The sequence below is a fragment of the Rhododendron vialii genome, chromosome 12a, assembly GCF_030253575.1.
Source record: "Rhododendron vialii isolate Sample 1 chromosome 12a, ASM3025357v1".
In the NCBI taxonomy this organism is placed as follows: Eukaryota; Viridiplantae; Streptophyta; class Magnoliopsida; order Ericales; family Ericaceae; genus Rhododendron; species Rhododendron vialii.
The window spans coordinates 3,953,307-3,974,574 of record NC_080568.1 but is presented as its reverse complement, the minus strand read 5'-3'; the positions used below and the strand labels follow the sequence as shown (position 1 = coordinate 3,974,574).

The window sequence follows — 21,268 nt, the reverse complement described above, 5'->3', positions numbered from 1 at the left end:
GAGGGTGTATTATAAGGGGGGATTTTACATAGCCGGCTCCTACCCTAGCCATGTGTAAGCCCCCCTCAGGGGGTATTAGGGGGGATTATAGAGCAGGGGTATTAAGATATCCACCATAGTTTTGAACTTCCTAAACCACGCCATATGCACGGACCCACGTATTAGGAGGAGGGATATTATAATCCCCCTTCGTATCGCTGCATCCGAACAGGCCCTGAACCCAACAAAGTTATCACTGTCACACATTTGTACTTTGTAGTGAACCCCACTACATCGCTAGCTGTTGACAATGAATTAAGCCCCGTTTGGTGGAGTACTATTTTTCAATTTCAATCAATTTTGCTGTGGTGGGTCATTCCTCATTAATGCTGTGTTTGGTTTGGTTTTTGAAAAATAGTAGCAGTAATAAGTAAAGAGAGATAAATAGATAAATGTTAGAAGTATGGAAAATTTAAGAGAAATTTTTTGAAAAATTCTTTTTGAAAAGGGAAGAGAACAGAGCATTCTAATTTGTACGTATCGTATTGGGATGGTTATGAAATCGTTTGGTTGATTGTTAAATTGTGGCTGCTGCTTTGGTTGATTGTTCAATTGAGGTGTCTCCTGTTCCTTTCGTGTCTTGGAAAAATATCTGCAAGTAGAGAGGTTTGGAATCTGTTCAAAAAGTAGAGAGGTTTGGAAAAGTCTTTCTGTAGGAGCACTTATGGGGTACAATAATTGACAACGCTAGGAAACATTATGGAAAATTCTAATCTCCTCCTCCTCCTCCTCCTCCTCTCTCTCTCTCATAAGGAAATTTCTAATCTCCTCTCTCTCTCTCTCTCTCTCTCTCTCTTCAATAGTAGGGACATCACCCGAATTCCTGTAAAAGATATTGTGAATTCCATATGCTCCTATCTCTGTCCTAGTGGTGAGATCCGAACTCCGCTGGCTGGCAAGTACGCCGAATTCTGGTGAGAACTTGCAAATCCATGCTCCTAAATGCTCTCTCTCTCTCTCTCTCTCTCTCTCTCTCTCTCTCTCTCTCTCTCTCTATGTGTGTGTGTGTGTGTGTCTTCTTTGAATTTGGAAACCTGGAACAGATCTTGAAAATTTCGAGTTTCTGTAGATGTTTCCGAACTTTGTAGTTTTGATTTAGTGATATTGTTAGGCCTGGTGCACCAGGGACTTAAGGGTTTGCTTTTTTCAAAGTGTTGGGTTCGAAACCTCTCATATGTTATTAGCCCCTTTGGGATAATTAGAGATTTTATTCGGTCGTTAATTTCGGAGCTCGGAATAAGTCAAGGTCGGCAAGTTGGTTGGACACCTGGTTATAAAATAAAAAAATATTGAGATATTGGTCGTTTCGGAAAAATGATCAAACAAGTGTTTTGTGTGATCTTTGTTACTATTTCAGTAAATGTTTATAGTTGATGTAGTTAAAAATGGCGTTCCCAAATTGCAAAATCTCTATATATTTTGACAGATTACATGGCCAAAAAGCGTTGAAGTGGAGTACATTTGTTGCTTCGGTATAGTACTCCTTGTGTTTGCGGTATTTGCAAAGAAGTTGTATTGGCAAGATATGAAAATACATATATGAACTTTTGTTTTCTTTTGTCTATCGCAGATTATATTTGAACCTTAAAAAGGTTTTCTGTAGCCTCATTTTGTCTCAACAATTGCTTTAAAAAGTTGAATTAAGTACAAAACATCCTGATTTTCAGTAAACTCTAAGGAATCGGCTCCTCTCTAGTACCTCCTCTCCCATTCCCCTCGGATTTGACAATATTGATTGGAATCGTTGATGTTGTAAATCTCATCAAAAAATACGACCCCACCAAAAATCATATTGGTCGGATACCAGCTGATACGATCGGCATGTTTAGATGAAAAACACACACAAATGGGTCAAAATCCAATGTGAAAAAGCAACACTTGTGTATTTTTTTGAAATATGAAATAATCAAAGATTTTCATACGTTGCGCCGACTTAGAAATATGAAAATAAACAACATAAGTGTGTGTTTTACTTATGTATTGGGTCTTCTCATAGAGATGTGATGAGTTTTTTTTTTTTTCTGACTTTTCTAATACTTGCTTGCATTGCCGAGCAAAAATACTTGCTTGCATTTTTTAGTGTTAAAACCGTATTTTCCAAAAAGGCATTTATGTTAGCTTGCAATTTTAAGTAAAATAATCCAACATGATATTTCTTCACAAAGCTAGTTAAATTCTTGGTTTTAAGAGCTATCTTGTAATTGCATGCGAATTATTTGATGAGATGAACTGAAAAATTAAAAAAGCGAGGCGCAAAATTTAACAAATGCATATTATTATTATTTTGGATAAAACACAACAAAAAAGAGCCCAAAAAGTGCTTCGCGGAACGCCATTCTCCTACATTGTCCTGCTATTGTAACTAATTACTAACCAAGTAGCTAGCTACAACTACGTTTACTTTCCCACACATATATACATTGACTGGTTGACACACATACACACAACTAACACAAGTGTGTGGTCAAATAAGTGTGAGTTGAGAAACCAAGTTTGGTTGAGTTGGTTTGCTCATGTATCTATTTAGTGGTTGTCAGTGTTCGAGCCACAAGCGAAGCAAGTTTGGGATTCAAGGTCATGAATGATTTAGGACTATTCATAGCTCTGAAGTAACATACAGTACCTGTTAATCCCGATTAATGTATAAACTATGGCCAAAAAAAAAGAGAGTGCGAGTTGGCTAGTAATTGACTTGTGTGTGTGACCTATAAAATTTTCCACTCCACTAGTATAATTTATATGGGTTTGCCTCTAAAATGTGAGCCATTGTTTTCTTATCCTCTCTCTCTCTCTCTCTCTCTCTCTCCCCGGTAGTAGGGAGATCAGCCGTGTTTGTTCCGATCTTTGTCCTAGTTCTGAGATCCAACTCCGTTGACAAGTACGCCGTATTAATTCTGGTGAGAAGTTGCAAATCCATATATGTATATATACTCCTAATTCAATTTTCTTTCATTTTTCTCTTATCTCTGTACGCGGAAAATACCGTTTGTGAAAATAGTACCATCACTCTCTTTTGTCCAACCAAGTCATTATCACTAATTTTGCTCACGTGGTATTTTCGCTCGCTCATAAAACCATTTTTTCTAAAATGATAATTTTTTTGTTAGATTTCCACTGAGAACGAAGACTGATGTACGTTTTACTTCTAATACCACTAATATAGATTGTGGAAAAAGGATCTAAAGACTTACTTTCTAAGTGGGTCGCTGCGCATATATTATATAAGCGAGAGATGATATTAACATAGATGTGTTTGAAATTCGAATATAGATTCGATCGTAGATGGGTCTAAAATTGTTTGAAATATGTGAATCCACAAAATACACGTGAAATTGACACATAAAATGATTTTGGGTATATTTGTGTTTGAATTTTGTATTTGAACATAAGTTTTTGAAGCTTTTTCAATAAGTGGAGGGGACACGGCCCGCCCTCCACAAGCTACTCAAATGTGTCTGGATCATTTGACATTTGTGTTTGCCTATTGTGCGTTTGCAATTTGAGAAAAAAAAAACCCCTCTACTATGACCCATTTTTATTTAACTTCTTTAAAGTTTAAAACTCAACGGTTAACGCCCTCAAACTATACAAATACTAGAGGTCAGAGATGGCATTAATGGAAAATCACAACTTACCCTCTTGCCAACAATCATGAGCCCAACGAGTTTTTTTCGCGTTAACCTTCACTCTTAACCTCCCTAAAAGCACCTCATCGAAAAGAAAATCCAGTCACTACACTTAAATAGAAGCTATTCCAAACCCAAACACCTCCTATCCTGCGATCGCTTGCGTTCCCATGACTAATCTCAACAATAGGTTTTAATTTTGGGAATTTGCCTTACATGAAGAGAAAAGAGTACTTTTGTCATAAGATATTTTTATCATCATGTCATGTTGTGCTCACATGACAAGTTCCGTCTAAAATCTTCTCGTTTTTGCTAACGGAAGGAGTTTATTTTCGTCAGACGAATTCTTTGAGTAGTTAAATGTTATTTTTTAGACATTAAATAGATTAAACTAAAAATCAGTGATTCTTTAATTACGGTGGTTTAATGTAATTTACCCTTCATCTTTTGAGCTTGTCAAGGACATTAGCGATACTAAAATAAAGTTTATCGGTAACATTGATGTAATTGTGAACCGTATTTATCTCTCTTGAAAACAAAAAGAATAGATTGTCATAATGGGGATCAATTTAGGTTTTATCTCAAGATACATCCATTTTTTTTTTCTTGGCATCATGATACATGCGTTACCATTTGAATTACTCGTATACACCGCTTGTTTCGGCCCTTTTGGGTGTATCGTACGTCGCTTACAATATTTTGAGGCTCATTTTATGAATTTTTGTGACGGTTCACAATATGAATATTTATAACTCCACATGTGAATTTTGTGGTTGGTCAAAGTAGAAAAATCCATATGAACTTTGTTCCCTTGTGTCTATCACAGATTATATTTGAACCTTAAAAGGTTCTTTGTACCCTCATTTTGTCTATAACAACCACTTTAAAAAAGTTGAAGTACGTACAAAATGCCCCGATTTACAATAAATTCTAAAGCGTTACACGCAATTGTTGGCCATCACCCCAAGATGGCTTTGAACACTCTCAAACTCACCATTGCATGCCATCCGACCTTGAGAATCCGCTTTCTAAAAGGAGGGTGTGGAAATCATATAGCTCTTCAAGATAAATATAATTCTGTCACCTTGGGTTATTAAAACGAGCTGGGTGTGGAAATTTCTTTCCTGTATCAATACTTGTACTTTGGCTTACTATGTCAATAGGATGGCAAGTTTTCGTTGTATACCATACCATACTAAGAACAATCATTGTTATCTAAGTATTATTAAACTCGGATTTCAAAATGAAGTAATCTGAATTAATAATATTCATGTTCTCCCTGTAGTGCAACATTTGTGCTTCTCCATCCCTCTCTATAAGTGAAGTAGCACTTTACTACTGGAAGGAAAAAGTTGAGGATCATCTGATTTTTGGCGTCTCGATCCAGAGTTCTTCAATTATCTCGATCTCATGGCTGACGGTAATTTTACATATTTTATGTATTATGTTTGTATGTTTCTTAATCCATATAGTCAATGCATATAGTTTCTAAGATCAAAAGTCCAACCATTAAAGAAGGCCATGGCACTTGAAAATTACTCAAATACTCAATTCATTGCCCATTGCTTGCTATACTATTATGCTAGGACTGTAAAAGTCATACTGATTTCCATGGTTATATGCAATAGTAACTGAACTGGCAAACAGAAAACTTAGCTTAAAATCGAAGAAAATCTTGCCAAGTTTTGCAGATCGAGTACCTTTCTCAGCACTTCAAGAGAAAGTTTTGAAATCTCATGGCCACTAAGGGCAATAAACGAGCCGAATTATTTTGGCCACCAAGGGCTGAATTTGGAGGCCGCAAGGGGCTCATTATAGAGGCCACAAAGGACAATTTTAGAAACCACAACACCGTCCATTATATGGCCCCATTAGGGGCATAATGAACGGGTTCTTTAGGTCACAATATACCACAAAATTACAGTACGTAGATGATTGGAATTCCTTATATATTACTTTTCTTTTTTCCAACTCCCTGATGTGGGACTTTGGGACCTTGGGGTCTCACAATAAGTCGAACTTGTCAAGCAATAGCTTGTTTGATCTGGGTCTCAAATCATAGGCTCCATTCTTGGCTTTTTTGTCTAGGACTTTTTTTTAGTACTATATTTTATTTTCATAACTTTTTGTTCAGCTTTTCATTGTAATTTTTGGGATTAATTCATCTCAACGAAATAAATCAAAAAACTATAAAATTATGGACCGATGTTGAAAAAAGTTTATATAAGACGATACTTTAGACTAAAAAGACAGCTATTTGGGATTGTTCTTGTCTTTAGTGATTTTTTTTTTTTGCTTTTGGTCGTAATGTTTTAGTACTTATATAGTCTCCTCTTGTTGAGACGGATGATTAATAAAAAAACACAAATCTAACAAAACGTTAGAAAAAATGAACAAAACACCTAAAACGAAAAAGATAAATAAAGTTAAACAGAATGGAACCTTAATGAGTTTCAAACTAAATTCGGTCTTGTTAACCTCCACAGGCCATAGGATAATACACAAATATCTCACAAATATTAATACACTTTCACAAACATCAATACACTTTTCACGGATATCAATGCAGCTTTTACCTATTATTCTACGCCTTGAGGGCCGAGGTTAGCATTTTTCAACTATAATATCATTCAAGCTTGGATTGTTTATGTAACAAATGAATTTCAAACGAGCTTTTTAACGAGTGAACACGAGTTCGATGTCCGTTTCAAAACCCTAGTTGTGAGTCTGCTCTTAGGCGACTTGATTAGAATTTTTTATTTTTCGTTACTATCCTTAACTAAAGAAATGAAGTACTATTTGTGGCTCTTGATCACTGAAGCACACTGGAATTCCAAAGATCGTGTTCAAAATTTTAAAAAAAAAAAAACTAAAAAGAAGTAAATGAAACAAAGCACATGAATGATAGACCATTTTTGGTCCATCGTTTAATCAAAATCCCCTTGAAAATCTTCAGCTTTATCTTTTCACGTAGGAAGGGCATAAATAGAAAAATGATACTCCCTCCGTCCATTTTTTAGAGTCCAATATTCTATTTTGGGCTGTCCCTTAATAAGTGTCCATTTTGTAAAGTTAGTGGGTAAAAATTGGTGAATTTTCTATTTTGCCCATAAAAGTAGATTCCATTTTAAAAAGTTAGTTAGTAAAAAATGTTAGTGATGATGTTTCAATAGAGGGTAAAGAGTGAAAATGGAGGTAAAAATTAATGTGAAAGGTATAATGATGATGTATTTTTAATAAGTTGAAATTACGAACCTGGACACTTAAAAAGAGACAGTGGGAGTAATTATTTTAGAAATTATCCTTCTAGTTTGAATGATATCTACATTTCGGCCCTCTAGTACTAATCGTGTCAAATTTAACCATTTAGCTTATAGTCCCTCACAATTGCGTCCTATGATTGGAACATACGAAGTTTGTAGGCAAATTGCCATTTCTCCTCCCTGGAGGCACAAGATTGTGATTTCATGCAAACAAGAGGAACTATTGGAAAATCCGAAAGTCATAACCGTAGTTAAATGTCTTTGTATCATTTTTTTTTCAATGGTTCTCTTGATTTTTATAACCACCTTATCTTCTTCCTCTTTTTTGGTAGCCCCAGACCATGTAACCCCTCTCTTTCTCTGTTCTCTCTCTTCTTTTCCCACTCCATTTTTTTTTGGTAATGCAAGGTGTCTCGGATCAGCTTGCGCGCACCTCAGACTAATCCCTATAGGCTCTCCCACAACCGTTTCACACGCTTAAAAGATTCCTAGAACCCAGTAATAATGCGTATAGATTAGACAACAAAAATTGTAAAACCCTACAAGGCAGAATTAGGGTTTTACCACAACTCCCTGCGACACGAACGATGGTTGAACTTGTTATAGCACGCATTGCTATAAACCACAAATACTGCTCGACCGTACCTTACGATCTTCTATCGTATTCCCTGTATGTCTAGAACACGAACCAAGTGTGGACTCTTTCGTGATCTATTTGCTCTCTCTAAATCTACCTCTATTTACTGAATAATAAAAAAGCGTCAATCTGACCTAGAGAGCATAACGTGTATATATAGGGCTACGATAGAAACCTAAGGAGTAATAAGTCTGGGCTTCTAGTATAAATAAGAAAACCTAATCCCATCAGGATTTTATTTCTTATTTCACTAATTATAATTCACCCCACTACAGAATTATAATTGCACTCTCGTCCTTATCTCAATTATATTACGAGCTCCGTGATATTAAATACTTATTAATCTCCTCACGTTAAGATTACCGATACCCATTGATTAATATAAATTACTAACAATCTCTCACTTAATCAACATCTTATCTTGAGACAATCCGCTTAACTTATTCGATATGTCGGATATAAATATTCACCTGTAGGATTTGACATAATCAAAACTTATAAGCTTACTCAAGGGGTATCATCAATCCCTACTGGGACGTGGATTCTATCAATAATTAATAGTTGTCATATACATAATGTTGCTATCCAATTCACCGAGACTATTGATCGTATAAAGATCTCATTCTTTAATAAATCAAAGTTAACAACATTAAATATACACCTCTAATACTTATTTTTGGATTAAGAGCATAAGCATTTCATAATAACCATGAGGTTTCAATTGTCTTATAAAGTTAGTATAAAGACAATTACCTCAATGTGGTCCCGTTTAATACACACAAAGTGTACTAGCACAATGAGTTAGAACTAGACTGTTCCTTGTAGTCAAGACAAACCTACTAAACATTGTACTACAGTCCTACCGATGGTGTGTCCAGTTCCATCTAAGACTGTGAATCATATCTTATATTTCACAAGAACCGATGATCTGATCTTCTGTGTGTAAGCCGAACTCTACACTCCAGATCATCTACTTTGTAAAATAAAAGACACACATGCACAACATACAATAATATTATGCAAACATTGCCCATAAAAGATTCTCATCAAAAATGGATAAAACTAATTAATACATAATAATATTAATCCATCATATAAAATCATAACTTTTACATAATCTCCTAACAAACTCTCACTCAGACTCAAAGTCATGTTGCCACGCATCTCACTCACATTCCCTCTATGTGACTATCAAAAGTCTTAGCCTGTAAGCTGTATGTAAAAGAATTTGCTAGATTGTTTATTGATGCGATCTTGGATACAGCTACATCACCTCGCTGAACGATCTATCGAATCAGTTGATACTTACGCTCAACATGTTTTCCTTCTTATGAGTCAATGGCTCCTTCGAGTTGGCAATTCCACCATTATTGTCACAATAGATGTAATAGCTAATTGCACTATCACTTCTAGATCCATCAAGAAGTTTCTAAGCCAAATGGCCTCGTTGGCTACTTAAGAAGCTACCACATACTCGGCCTCCATGGTGGAATCAATCGATGCACGATTGCTTGATACTCCTCCAACTTATGGCTCCACCTCCTAAGGTAAACACACATGCGGAGGTAGACTTTCTGGAATCCTTGTCTGACATAAAGTCCGAGTCAGTGTACCCATAAGGTACCAGACTCTCTGATTGGAACACTAACATATGATCTTTAGTTCTTTTCAGATACTCGAGTATATGTTTCACTCCAGTCCAATGCTCTTGTCCTAGATTAGACTGAAATCTACTAATTATGCCAACGGCAAAACAAATATCAGATCTAGCACATATCATAGCATACATGAGGCTTCCTACTGCCAAGGCATAAAGAAATGCCTTCATCTTTTCCATCTCCTCAGGTGTCTTACGACACTGATCATTGGATAGGTTGATTCCATGTCTAAAAAGAGAGAAACCCTTTCTTGAAATTCTACATGCTAAAACAAGCAAGGATCTCATCGATATAAGTAGCTCATGATAAGCCAAACATCCTATACTTATGATTTCACATAAGTTTAATCTCAAGGATATGACCAGCTTCTCCCAAGTCTTTCATATCGAATTGGCTAGATAGTCACACCTTTACCGAAGACAACATTCCCACATCGTTTTCGATTAGTAGAATATCATTTACATATAGTACCAGGAACACCATAACTTTTTCTTTGCCCTTTTTGTACACATATGACTCATCCGGACATTGATCAAAATAAAAAAAACTTGATTGCTTGATCAAAACGGATGCTCCAAGATCTAGATGCTTGCTTGAGTCCATGAATAGACTCCTTAAGCTTGCACAACATGTGCTCTTGACCCTTTACTATGAATCCATCCGATTCCATTATGTGGATGCGTTCATCCAGATTTTCATTCAAGAATGCAAATTTCACAAACTTTTTGTCAAAATTCCGCATCTTTACCTTCTAGTTCCTTCTAGTTCCTCATTGTAGTTGCAGGGTTCAGCATGTTGTTCTTCAGGGATCATATCATAAGATTCTCTCAAGAACGTATACCGATTGGGTGGGACAACAAACCTCCCACTACAATGAGGTACCAATGTGTCAACAACTCTTTCTTGCAGTGTAACCTCCTGTACTATTGGTGTTGAAGAAGTCTTTATCGGTCTCTCTCCTCTCAATTTCTTTAGAACAATTTTGCTTCTGGGCTTGTGGTCTATTACATAGTCCTTCACTAAGAATCGGGCATTGGTGCGAACAATGACCTTCTGATTTTTAGAACTCCAAAATAATCCACATTTCGTTCCTCTAAGGTACCCCACAAATAGACAAACTTATGTCATTGATTTCAATTTATCTGCGTTCCCATTCAGCAAATGTGCTGGACTACCCTAAACCCGAACATGCTGCAGACTAGGTTTGCGCCCAGTCCATAGTTATGTGGGTGTAAATGGTACTGACTTAGATGGTACCAAGTTAAGAATGTATGCTGCTGTTTCTACTGGACGTCCCCAAAATGAAATTGATAAATTTGAATGACTCATCATTGATCTCACCATATCCATAAGAGTCCTATTCATTCTCTCTGCTACTCCATTTTATTGTGGCATACATGTAGCTGACAACTGGGATATAATCCCTTTAGCTGACAAGTAGTCCCTAAACTCTCCTAAGAGATATTCGCCACCACGTTCAGATCGCAGTGTCTTGAGACATTTACCCAAATGCTTCTCCATTTTCGCACTATACTCCCTGATTTCTCAAAGTATTCGGACTTGCGTTGCATCAAATAAATATATCCAAACATTGAGTAATTATCAATCAAAGTGATGAAATACTCAAAACCACCTCTTGCTTGGACATTCATGGGTCTACACAAATCAGAATGAACCAATTTCAATGGCTCTTTAGCTTTGTGTGGGCAGCATGCCCAGAAAAAAGGTGGATCAATGAGCGCACTTTTTTTCGCAGACGAGCGCTCAATTTAGAGTCGCTACTTGGGTTTGAAGGTCCGACACCTAAGGAACCATATTTCGAAGCACTTGCAGCGCTATTTGATTTGAAAAAGTGAATGAACCAGTCCGTCATAATCATATCTGGGTTCGGGAGCCAGGTTAGAGAGGGGAAGGGTTTTAAGGCACCTCTCTCGCCCAATCCGGAGATCGGTCTCTACTTAGGCATTTTGTGAAAATATTTGCAATTCTTCTTTTATTAATCAATTTTTAGCCAATTAGGGTGGGAAAACAGTTAATCGGGGATTAAAACTGTAACACTTTGCAAGATGTGATATGAGAGCATGGATGAGTGAAATAATAAACAATAAGCGGAATAAAATCCAACACTGTGAAAGAACATCAAAACATTGCACTATATGAATTTGACATGCACAGCGGCCAACTTGCATGCATGGATCTGCATGCATGCAAGTCCACCATCGCGTGCCAGACCCATACCATCGCGCGCGGGTTGATATCCTTCCAACAGGTTGAGTTTTATCCCCTTCTGGGCTCTGAAAGGACCAGCGCTCACCCAGGAGGCAAACCAAGCAGTTTATATGAACTGAAAGTAAAGTAATAATTACAAACAGAATGAATAAAATATGAAACACAACCCCTAAACAATGGGGGTATTAAAATGGAGGCCATGGACCATGTTGCCCATACAAAAGCAACTTCTGGAAATAGGCTGACCATCGCGCAATGCAGTGAGATTACCGCGCTGGGACATGACTGGACTTCCAGTCCCCCTCAAGGATCAAAACAGGAAAGCAGTAAGTATGCTATACCTTTGGTTTTTGAGGTTTGAAAAGTATTTGAGCTTTGATGTTTAAGGTTGAATAAGGTGTGAAATGGATTGTAAGATTTTGTAATATTTTTTCCTTAACCTCTCTAACCCAATATGTATGAATTTTTTGAACCCTTTAAAAGATGAACAAATGGGAGTATTTATAGGGCAAGACCTTTCCATTAATGGAAACCCTCCATTAATAGAAACTATACCATTAATGAAAATCTTCTATTAATGGAAAGTATTCCATTAATGAAAACTATTCCATTAATGGAAATCTTTCATAAATGAAAAGTTTCTAGAAACCTTCCAGAAGTGGAAAGTACAAGGTCGACTGCAACTTTAACCAACCCTCGCGGATCGCAAACTGGTGCGCGTGAGCAAAACCAACACGTGCCAGTAGGGTTTGTGGCTTTTTGAAGTGGCTTAGGATTAGGTTAGGTTCAAGAGTTTTTCAAACACTCAAAACTCAAATACATATCATTCCCGGGGTGTTCTTGATCCAATTCATCATCGGAGAATCAAAAACCGAAAGTAAACTAATTTGGAAGCCCAGATTGGGGTGTTTACACTCTGTAACCTTTTGCTGATAAAAAAGCCTCTTGGTCATCTTACCTTCTAAACAGGATTCACAGACTAGAAGTTCCTCAACTTCCAATGAACCCAAAAGTCCATCCCTGACCAGTCTAGAAATCCTATTCAGATTAATATGACCAAGGCGTAAGTGTCAAAGATACGTTTGGTTCAATTTAGAAGGTTTATTTCTCTTACATGTCATATTATTTAGTGTTATTCAATTCATGTGGTTGCACTATAGGAAATATAGGATTAATAAAATAGAGATTATCTACCAATGAGCCAGAATAGATAAAACGTTTATTTAACTTAATAACCACAAAGTTACTAAAATAAACTAAATATCCATCTTTAATCAACTTAGAAACTGAAACCAAGTTTCTTCTAAGTGTGAGAACATAAAGACAATCTTTCAAAATTAAACTCCTATTATTACTAAAATTTAAAATAACATTTCCTACTACAATTACTGCCACTCTGGTAGCATTACCCATGTGTAGATAAATCTCACCATCACTAAGTCTTCTGGTTTCCTGAAACCCATGCAATAAATTGCAAATATGATTAATGGTTCCCGTATCTACACACCAGATATTGATAGATAATATCACTAAACATGATTCAACAACTAGCGAAAAGATCTATCTTGATTATTCACTTTATTAAGATAGAATAGACATTCAAGCAATGAAAACACTTGCCCTGTATGCTTTTTTACTTCATTTTGAGGCGCTCTAATTGGCTCCACAACCTTTTTCTAAGATTTATTCTGCTCCTTCTTGCCTTTCGACTTAGAAGTAAAATCCTTTTTCGCCACTAATACAAAAGGTTTCTTCACACCCACAAGACCCTCAACTGCATGGAGTTTCTTAAGAAGTTTCGCTAAAATAAAATGCATTTTGTTCATAGAATAGTTCAGGTGAAACTACTTAAAACTCTCAGACCGCAGTAAATTAAGAATGAAATTGATCTAGGTTTCTCCATCAATTTTAGCTCAAAGGATCTCTAGTTCATTAAGAAGAGCTATCATCTTCAAAACATGATCCCTAATCGGGGTCCCTTCAACATGGATGATACTCACCAATTTTTATAAAATTTTACTTCCTGTTCTGTGGCATTCTCATTAGGTCTAGGAGGGCACACCTTAGACAACACAAAATTGTGCCCCTCAACAGTTAACACCATATCCAAGTTTCTTTTCCAGTCAATATAATTCGATCCAGTAAGTTTATTTGCTTTGAGAACAATTGCAAGTGAATTGAAAGAATCCATTTTTGAATTTGAGAATCACATAATAACAATATGAAGGGCAATAAAAACTTGAATTTCATTTTAATATTGGTTCCCTTAACCACATGTTAAAAGAAAAACATTGGCAACCCTACACACCGTGAAGAGCATGCCTCGATGGGAAGGTCGTCTTCTCTTCATCATTCGTATAGATAGGCACAACTTTTTAATTTTACTATCTAGACATTATACTATGCAAAGCAAAATTAAATAGCCAATATTGCTTCGGTCCTATAAATAATAACAGTGACTCAGATAGAAAGGATATTATTATTTATAGCTAAGTATATACCATTACCAAGCTTCTAGAGTTATTGTTCCGTTATGAACCACCTCAGATGGAAAAATGACCCACACAACAATTATCTTAGAGCTATCCCTTTAGGAAGTTTGTACCGATGATGCCACAATTAATTTTGTCCGATAGGAAGAAAGGTTCTGAAACCAACACACAACATTAATTATATCATCTACAGACCAGGAATGAAGACCATGGGATTTATCCAAAATAATTCCCTCTCCCACTTAGTTATTTAAAAAATTTGTGAAGGTTATCAAATTTTTGAGTTTGCAAAAAAAAAAAAGTGATCTAGGTCAAAAGCCAAATATTACCATGTTGTCCAATATGGTAAACTATCACATATGCAAACAATATGGTAAACTATCACATATGCAAACAATATGGAAACACAAATTATAAGAAAACACAAGATAAAGAATCTAGCTATTATGGTCAAAGATGCAATCCTTGAGCAATAAGAAATCCTTCCAAATTTGAAATCCTTAAGCAATAAGGAGTCCTTCCAAACTTGAAAACCTTTAAGCAGTCATTCCAAACTTGAAATCCTTCAGCAATACTTGTGTGGAAAACTTAGATAGTTTGAATCAATCAAGGAAACCAAAATCCAACCGTGCTTAGGCAATAAAATTTGGATTTGACATATTCCCGCGTAAACTGCACAGCCTTCAGTATTTTGGCCATATCTTCCTCATCCAACCTCCAATTGAAATGATTCAAATTGAGTTGGATTTGAAATTCAATTATCTACAACTTTCGTGAAGAACAGATTTTCTAATAGTACTGCAATAAGACCTTACGAATCTGAAAAAAATCTGTTGCGAGCCAAACAACTTGTATCTTTTGTATCTACCATCTTCGATCTCCGAATAACCGTCGAATGCTATTACAATCGAAGAAATATATAAACATCGATCTTATGCCTCCATTGGAGTTCACATGCTACGTTAATTATTACAACCACGAAAAATAATCGTGGCATTCAATAGATAACACATGCTTCGTTAATTATTACAACCACGAAAAATAATTTTGGTACCCAATAAATAACAATAACCATGAAAAAATTATTGTGGGATCCAATCACACAAAACCAATAAAAATTCATGTGACCATAGTAGTTGGGTAAGAACGCTGCAAAACAAAAGTTAGCATAGTTCTACGTTCTACCCTTTATAACCTACGGATAATATGGCCTGTTTAATCCATACGCGTGATTACAGTCTGCTTTGATACCACTGTTGGGAAACGATTCCCAGAACCCAGTAATAACGCGTACAGATTAGACAATAAAAACCGCAAAACCCCTGCAAGGCGGAATTAGGGTTTTACCACAACTCCTGCGTCACGAACGTGGGTTGAACTTGTTACAGCACACTTTGCTGTATGCCACGAATACTGCTCGACCGTACCTTATGATCTTCTACCGTATTCCCCGCACGTCTAGAACACAAACCGAGTGTGGACTCTTTCGTGATCTGTTTGCTCTCTCTAAGCCTGCTTCTATTTACTGAATAATCGAAAAACGTCAATTTGAGCTAGAGAGCATAATGTGTATATATAGGGCTACGATAGGGACCTAAGAAGTAATAAGTCTGGGCTCCTAGTATAAATAAGAAAACCTAATCCCACTAGGATTCTATTTCTTATTTCACTAATTATAATTCACCCCTCTACGGAATTGTAATTGCACTACCGCCCTTATCTCAATTATATTACGAGTTCTATGATATTAAATACTTATTAATCTCTCCACATTAAGATTACAGATACCCGTTGATTAATATAAATTATTAACAGTTTACGCGTAGGAGTGAAGTGACCCCAAGAGTTATTGGCATTCCCATTATTCTCACTCTTTTTTCACAAGAGAATACACAATTTATACATCCAACCACCTATTGAATCGCCGAAATAACTAGCTGGCTTGGCCTCACTTTCAATTATCATCCTCTCTATTGTCTCACACCTCACAAGCACTCTAAACCCCACAATAAATTAAGCTTATCTCCAACATCCCTTCGGGAATAGGAATAGTAGAGGGGAAAAAAAACTAAACGGGTAGGAGCATTTGTTTTGGTTAGTACTATGGAATGCATTTTCAATTTTGTCTTCATTTAAAAAATAAAAATTAATCTTATTTTCGCAAAGAAGGGGATGTGAAATACCACCAAACAAACAAACTCTGAGTAAACAAGCTAAATTCCCACAAACATTGCTTGGTCTTAAAAACCTAACTTCTCAATCAAACTTCTATTTTGTCAATTAATCATATTGCATTTGTCAGTTGCTGCAGCTTCCATCCCACCTGCCTGGGAGATTGGGAAGTGCTTATGGGATCCAATTGCTAGGCGCATCAATTACGCCAGACAATTGACGAACAATTGGGAAGCACTTTCCAAGAAAGCATCGGAATTACGTTCCAAGAAAGATGACATTGATACTGAAATTGAAAGATTCCGTCTGCAGAGAACTCCAACCCAGGAATGTGATAATTGGAGAAATGAGGTGGCAGAAATGGAGAATAAGGTTACGACCTTACAACAAGAGTTCAATGTTGAGAAGAAATGTGCTTGGGGATTATGTCCAGACATTTTTGAGCGTATAAAGCTTGGTAAGCGAGTGGTAAATATGATCACTAAGATTGACCTACTCATAGAAAAGAAGTTTGAAAATGGATTTCTCATTGATTTACCACCAGCTAAAGTTGAGAGGAGGCCAGACCCTGCTTTGAAATTGACAACGTCTGCATATGATACACAGGACATGGTACTGGATAAACTTCGAGATGAGAGACCTGCAAAGATTGGTATTTGGGGAATGGGAGGAGTAGGTAAGACAGCTGTCTTGCAACTCTTGAACAATTATTACCATGACGTCAAAACGTTTTTTGATTTTATCATATGGGTAACTGTATCCAAATCCCCGACCATTCGAAATCTACAAAACGAAGTGGGGAAGCGGTTGTCAATAGAAATAAATGCTGACGAGTCTGATGATAGAATTGGACGTACTTTATTTAGGAGACTTGAGGGCAAGAAATACCTTTTGCTTTTAGACGATGTTTGGGATGAGGTGGATTTAAGTGTTGTAGGGTTCCCCAATGCCGATCAACAAAATGGTTGCAAAGTTGTTTTGACAACCCGAAAAAAAGAAGTTTGCCGGAAGATGGGAACTGATGCTGAAGTACCCGTTTCAGTTTTGCCAAACGAAGAAGCATGGGAGATGTTTTCCTCTGGAGTGGGTCACGTTGCAACGCTTTCAACCATCAAGTCATATGCCCAAGATATTGTTACAGAATGTGGTGGCTTGCCACTAGCGTTGAAAGTCGTTTGCGGTGCACTACGGAAAGAGGAAAATGTGAATGTATGGAGGAATTTCTTAAGAAAATTAAGGTCACCTGCTACATCAGTCATTGAAGACTTGAATGACAAAGTGTTTAAGGTATTAAAGGTAAGCTATGACCGGTTAAAGAATATTGAGGAAAAGAAATGTCTTTTGTTCTGTGGATTGTATCCAGAAGATTCCATGATTGAAAAATCAAGATTGATAGGATATTGGAGAGCAGAAAGGATTTTTTCAGGTAAACTTACTTTGGAACAGGCACTTGATGAGGGAGAAGCTATATTGCAAGCTCTTATAGATGCGTCTTTGTTGGAGAAATGTGATGAAGATGACTCTGTGAAGATGCACGATGTTGTTCGAGACATGGTATTGGCAATAACTTCCCTGCAAGGAGAGGAACCCACACATCTGGTGCGAGCTGGAATTTCTTCAGAGATGATTCCACAGGAGGTGGAATGGAAAAATGCAACACGAATATCCTTTATGAATCGTGACTTGCGCAGCTTGCCAGAATCACCAAATTGCCCGAAGCTACTGACATTGTTGCTTCAAGGAAACGAAAATTTAGAGGTGATTCCAGAAACTTTCTTTAATAACATGCCCAGCCTCCGAGTGTTGGATCTGTCACACACCTGTATTAAATCGTTGCCAACTTCAATATCTAAATTGGACGATCTTCGAGAACTAGTCCTTTTAGATTGCGAAGATTTGGAGGCTCTCCCCAAAGAGATTACTGCACTCAAGGAGCTGGAAGTCCTTTATGTTGGACGATCTAAATGGGAAATTAGCCAGATGGGGATGAAAAGTGAAGAGTTAATTATTCCTCTTGGGATGATATGTGGGATTCCTCATATTGAAGTAATTGAACTTACAAGTCGATTGAGCGATGAAAGTACAGAAATTATTGCGAAAGAACTGAGCAACTTGGTTTCACTTTCTTCTCTTGCATTTGACTTCCACATAGTAGGTAATCTTCAGCACTTCCTGCAAAATAGCATACCATGGAAAGAGAGAAGACTGACGCAATTCGTTTTCTTATCTGGGAAATGTCCACACCAATTATACGAACATTATCGTTGGTTACTTCAATGGAGTAAGAATGATAAGAGGCTTCTAGGTTATGAAGGAGGAGGAGAAGAAGGGGATAGTGGCCTTCCCCCAGCTATAGAGGATGTACTTATCCGTTCAAATGGCTTTCTTTTAAGTAGGCAGGGAAAACTCAAAGCTCTATCAGAATTGGGCACGCAAAACACAGATGAGTTAAGATATTGCCAAATTCGAGAATGTGTTGCACTCGAAACAATAGTCAATAGAAATGGGTTTGAAATGAGCGCTTTTTCTAATTTAGAAGAATTGTTTCTGCGCGACCTATCGAATTTGAAGTCCATTCTTTGTTTGGAGATGGAGGAGGGACAATCATCACCACCACCACCACCGTTAAATGCAAACAGCTTTACCAATCTAACACAATTGGTCGTATCGCGTTGTCCACTAATTGAGCACCTTTTCTCAAGTGGATTCATGCTACAACAAATGTCCAACTTGAAAGAGTTGAGTGTCGGAAATTGTCGGGGACTCAAGGGGATGATTCCAGAGGATGAAAAGGTGGACTATGAGGCTCTACCCAAATTGTCTTGTTTGTACCTCGGTCTTTTGCCTGAATTTGTCAACCTTTTTGAAGGTGTTCCCACGTGTTGGCAGTCACTGGATAATGTGCAAATATCGGATACTCCTAAGCTGAGGAAACTCCCCTTTGACACTAATAGCGCTCCTAATTTGAACGCAATTGTGGGAAATGATCAAGAGTGGTGGGATGCATTAGAGTGGGACAACCATGCCGCCAAATTACAATTTATTAAGTGGCCCTGAAATTGAAAAAGTAAGCAATTATGTCGATAAACTAAAAAAAGTTAATTTTAAGACCAAAATAGTCAAATAATATCTTTGGTATATTTTTGTCTTTTCTGAATTTTTTCACGTTCGGTCCTTATTTTTCTACTGTTTTGATTTTTCTTGTAGGGCCGAATCGGGAAAAGAGATTCACCAACAATGAAATAAGCCAATTGTTGATCCGGAAAAAATTATTGGCTTCCAACGCAGAGTATGAGCTTCCAACTATGAAAAAGATATGCACCACCGAGGCCAAGTGGTTCATAAGTATCTCATGTACCACAATTAAAGTCGGTGCACTTCTCTCTTGACTCTTCTCAGCTGGCTTTAATTTTAGTTTCAATGTTTGATGCTTGTTTTTTTGTTGATTTTATCATTTTAGTTCTTCTTTATGAGAGATCGGTAACGATTTGACATTTGGTGGATGCTTTTATGTATCAACTTTTCCATATTTGTATAATTGTATGGTTCCAGCTATGTCCTCGATCTTCGCCCTTCTCTGTGATATCCTTGTGCTTGTTCTCTTTCCTTGGTTCTTTTTTCTTAATCTGTATTCGGTGAATCGGTGGTACTTTACTTCAAGCAAAAAAATCCATATTTGTGGATTTATTTCTTCACGTAATTTGTTCACAAAATGTAGAAATTTGAAGCATGTGGAAGACGTTTGTATAGCCCTTCCCAAATGAGTGCCTTTAGGCCCCATTTCAGAAATCTTCTTAAAAAATAAGAAGCTTATTTTACATTTTCATACTCAAAAATAAAGTAAATGAAAAATAATTTTTTAATTTTTTTTGCATCGTATAAAAGATCTCATCGAGATCTTCCAAACAAGATCTATATTGCATATTTTTAGATTTCAATAAATTTATAATTTTTGAGCTTGAAATTGCCTTCTTAAAAAATAAGAATTTTTTTTTTTTGGTTCTGGAACGGAGCCATACTGCTTCTGCGAGTCTTCTCCATCTGCTTTAACGTAGACTCTTAATTTCCCGGCCATTGACTTGAATAATGACCTCCCCTTGTGATTCGTTTCAGACAAGCAATTTGTTCGTTTAATTCCAAAAGGAACAAACAAAATCGCTGAAATTATCGGTTTCTTTATGAGATGAGATGCTTTATGCTTAAGGGGGCAGATCACATCCAGTACTTTATTGTCCATTGTGGTCCAGTTAGTGGCCAGGGTCCTTATAAAAAATGTTTTATTCAAAATGATTCAAACTGCAAAGTTATTTTTAAAATATTTTTTATGGGTTCTTGAAATAAATTAGTTAAATCTGATATCAATAAGAGTTGTTTCAGAATTCTTAGGGTGTTTCAGAATTTGTAGAGCCCATACGAATGTTGAAAAAGCCCCACGGATATCGGATTGAGCTAATTTTTTACAAAAGCCAATAAAAAAATATTTTAAGAATAACTTAAAATTTGAATATCTTTGTGAGACCCGAAATGGGTCTCACAAAAAGCGTGTGTGACGTTTGAGAGCCCCTTAAACATCTGTTTTTCCAAAAAAAAAAAAATTTGTGTGAGTGTGCCGTGAGTGTACAAAAAGGAGAAGAAGAAGATTTTAGTACTCTTGATACCCATTAGTTGCACCATGTACTACCCTTAGCCTTTAGCTCAACAAAAACCTAGAGAATCCCATGGATACATGAAGATGGAGGGTACAGGAGATCCCATGAATTGGGGGCCAAGTAATTAATTATAGGAGATTTTGTGTGTGTGTGTGTGCCGTGTGAGTGAGAGGGAGAGAATTTGATCCAAAATCTCATCATTTTACACTATTACAATAATCGTAAAAGATGACAATTTAAAAATGTCATTAAACGTGAAAGATGACAGTTTTGAAACTGTCATCTATGGAGCTATCATTAAAAGTCTGAATCTTAAAATGACTGTTTGAAACTGTCATTAATATCTATAAAGATGACGCTTTATAAACATAATTGAAAGTAAAAGATGACAATTGTGAAATGTCATTAAAGTGCTTGAAACTGTCATTAATATCTACAAAGATGACGGTTTATAAATGTAATTGAAAGTAAAAGATGACAGTTGTGAAACGTCATTAAAGTGC

General features: G+C 36.6%; 1 protein-coding gene across 4 annotated transcripts; it reads left to right on the top strand.

Annotated features, from left to right (window-relative positions):
- The first annotated feature begins 570 nt into the window (after window positions 1-570).
- LOC131311095 (disease resistance protein At4g27190-like) lies at window positions 571-19,671 on the top strand. 4 transcript variants are annotated; one of them, XM_058338421.1, is made up of 4 exons: window positions 571-953; window positions 4,951-5,085; window positions 16,247-19,183; window positions 19,324-19,671. In XM_058338421.1, exons 2-3 carry the CDS (start codon window positions 5,076-5,078, stop codon window positions 19,171-19,173), a joined length of 2,937 nt encoding a protein of 978 aa, XP_058194404.1. In that variant the 5' UTR covers window positions 571-953; window positions 4,951-5,075; the 3' UTR covers window positions 19,174-19,183; window positions 19,324-19,671. The 4 variants fall into 4 exon arrangements, with proteins under 4 accessions (XP_058194404.1, XP_058194406.1, XP_058194405.1 ...); XM_058338423.1 differs by lacking the exon at window positions 19,324-19,671 and having other exon boundaries at window positions 16,247-18,909; window positions 18,986-19,177; XM_058338422.1 differs by lacking the exon at window positions 571-953 and adding an exon at window positions 2,784-2,936.
- Window positions 19,672-21,268: the final 1,597 nt, after the last annotated feature.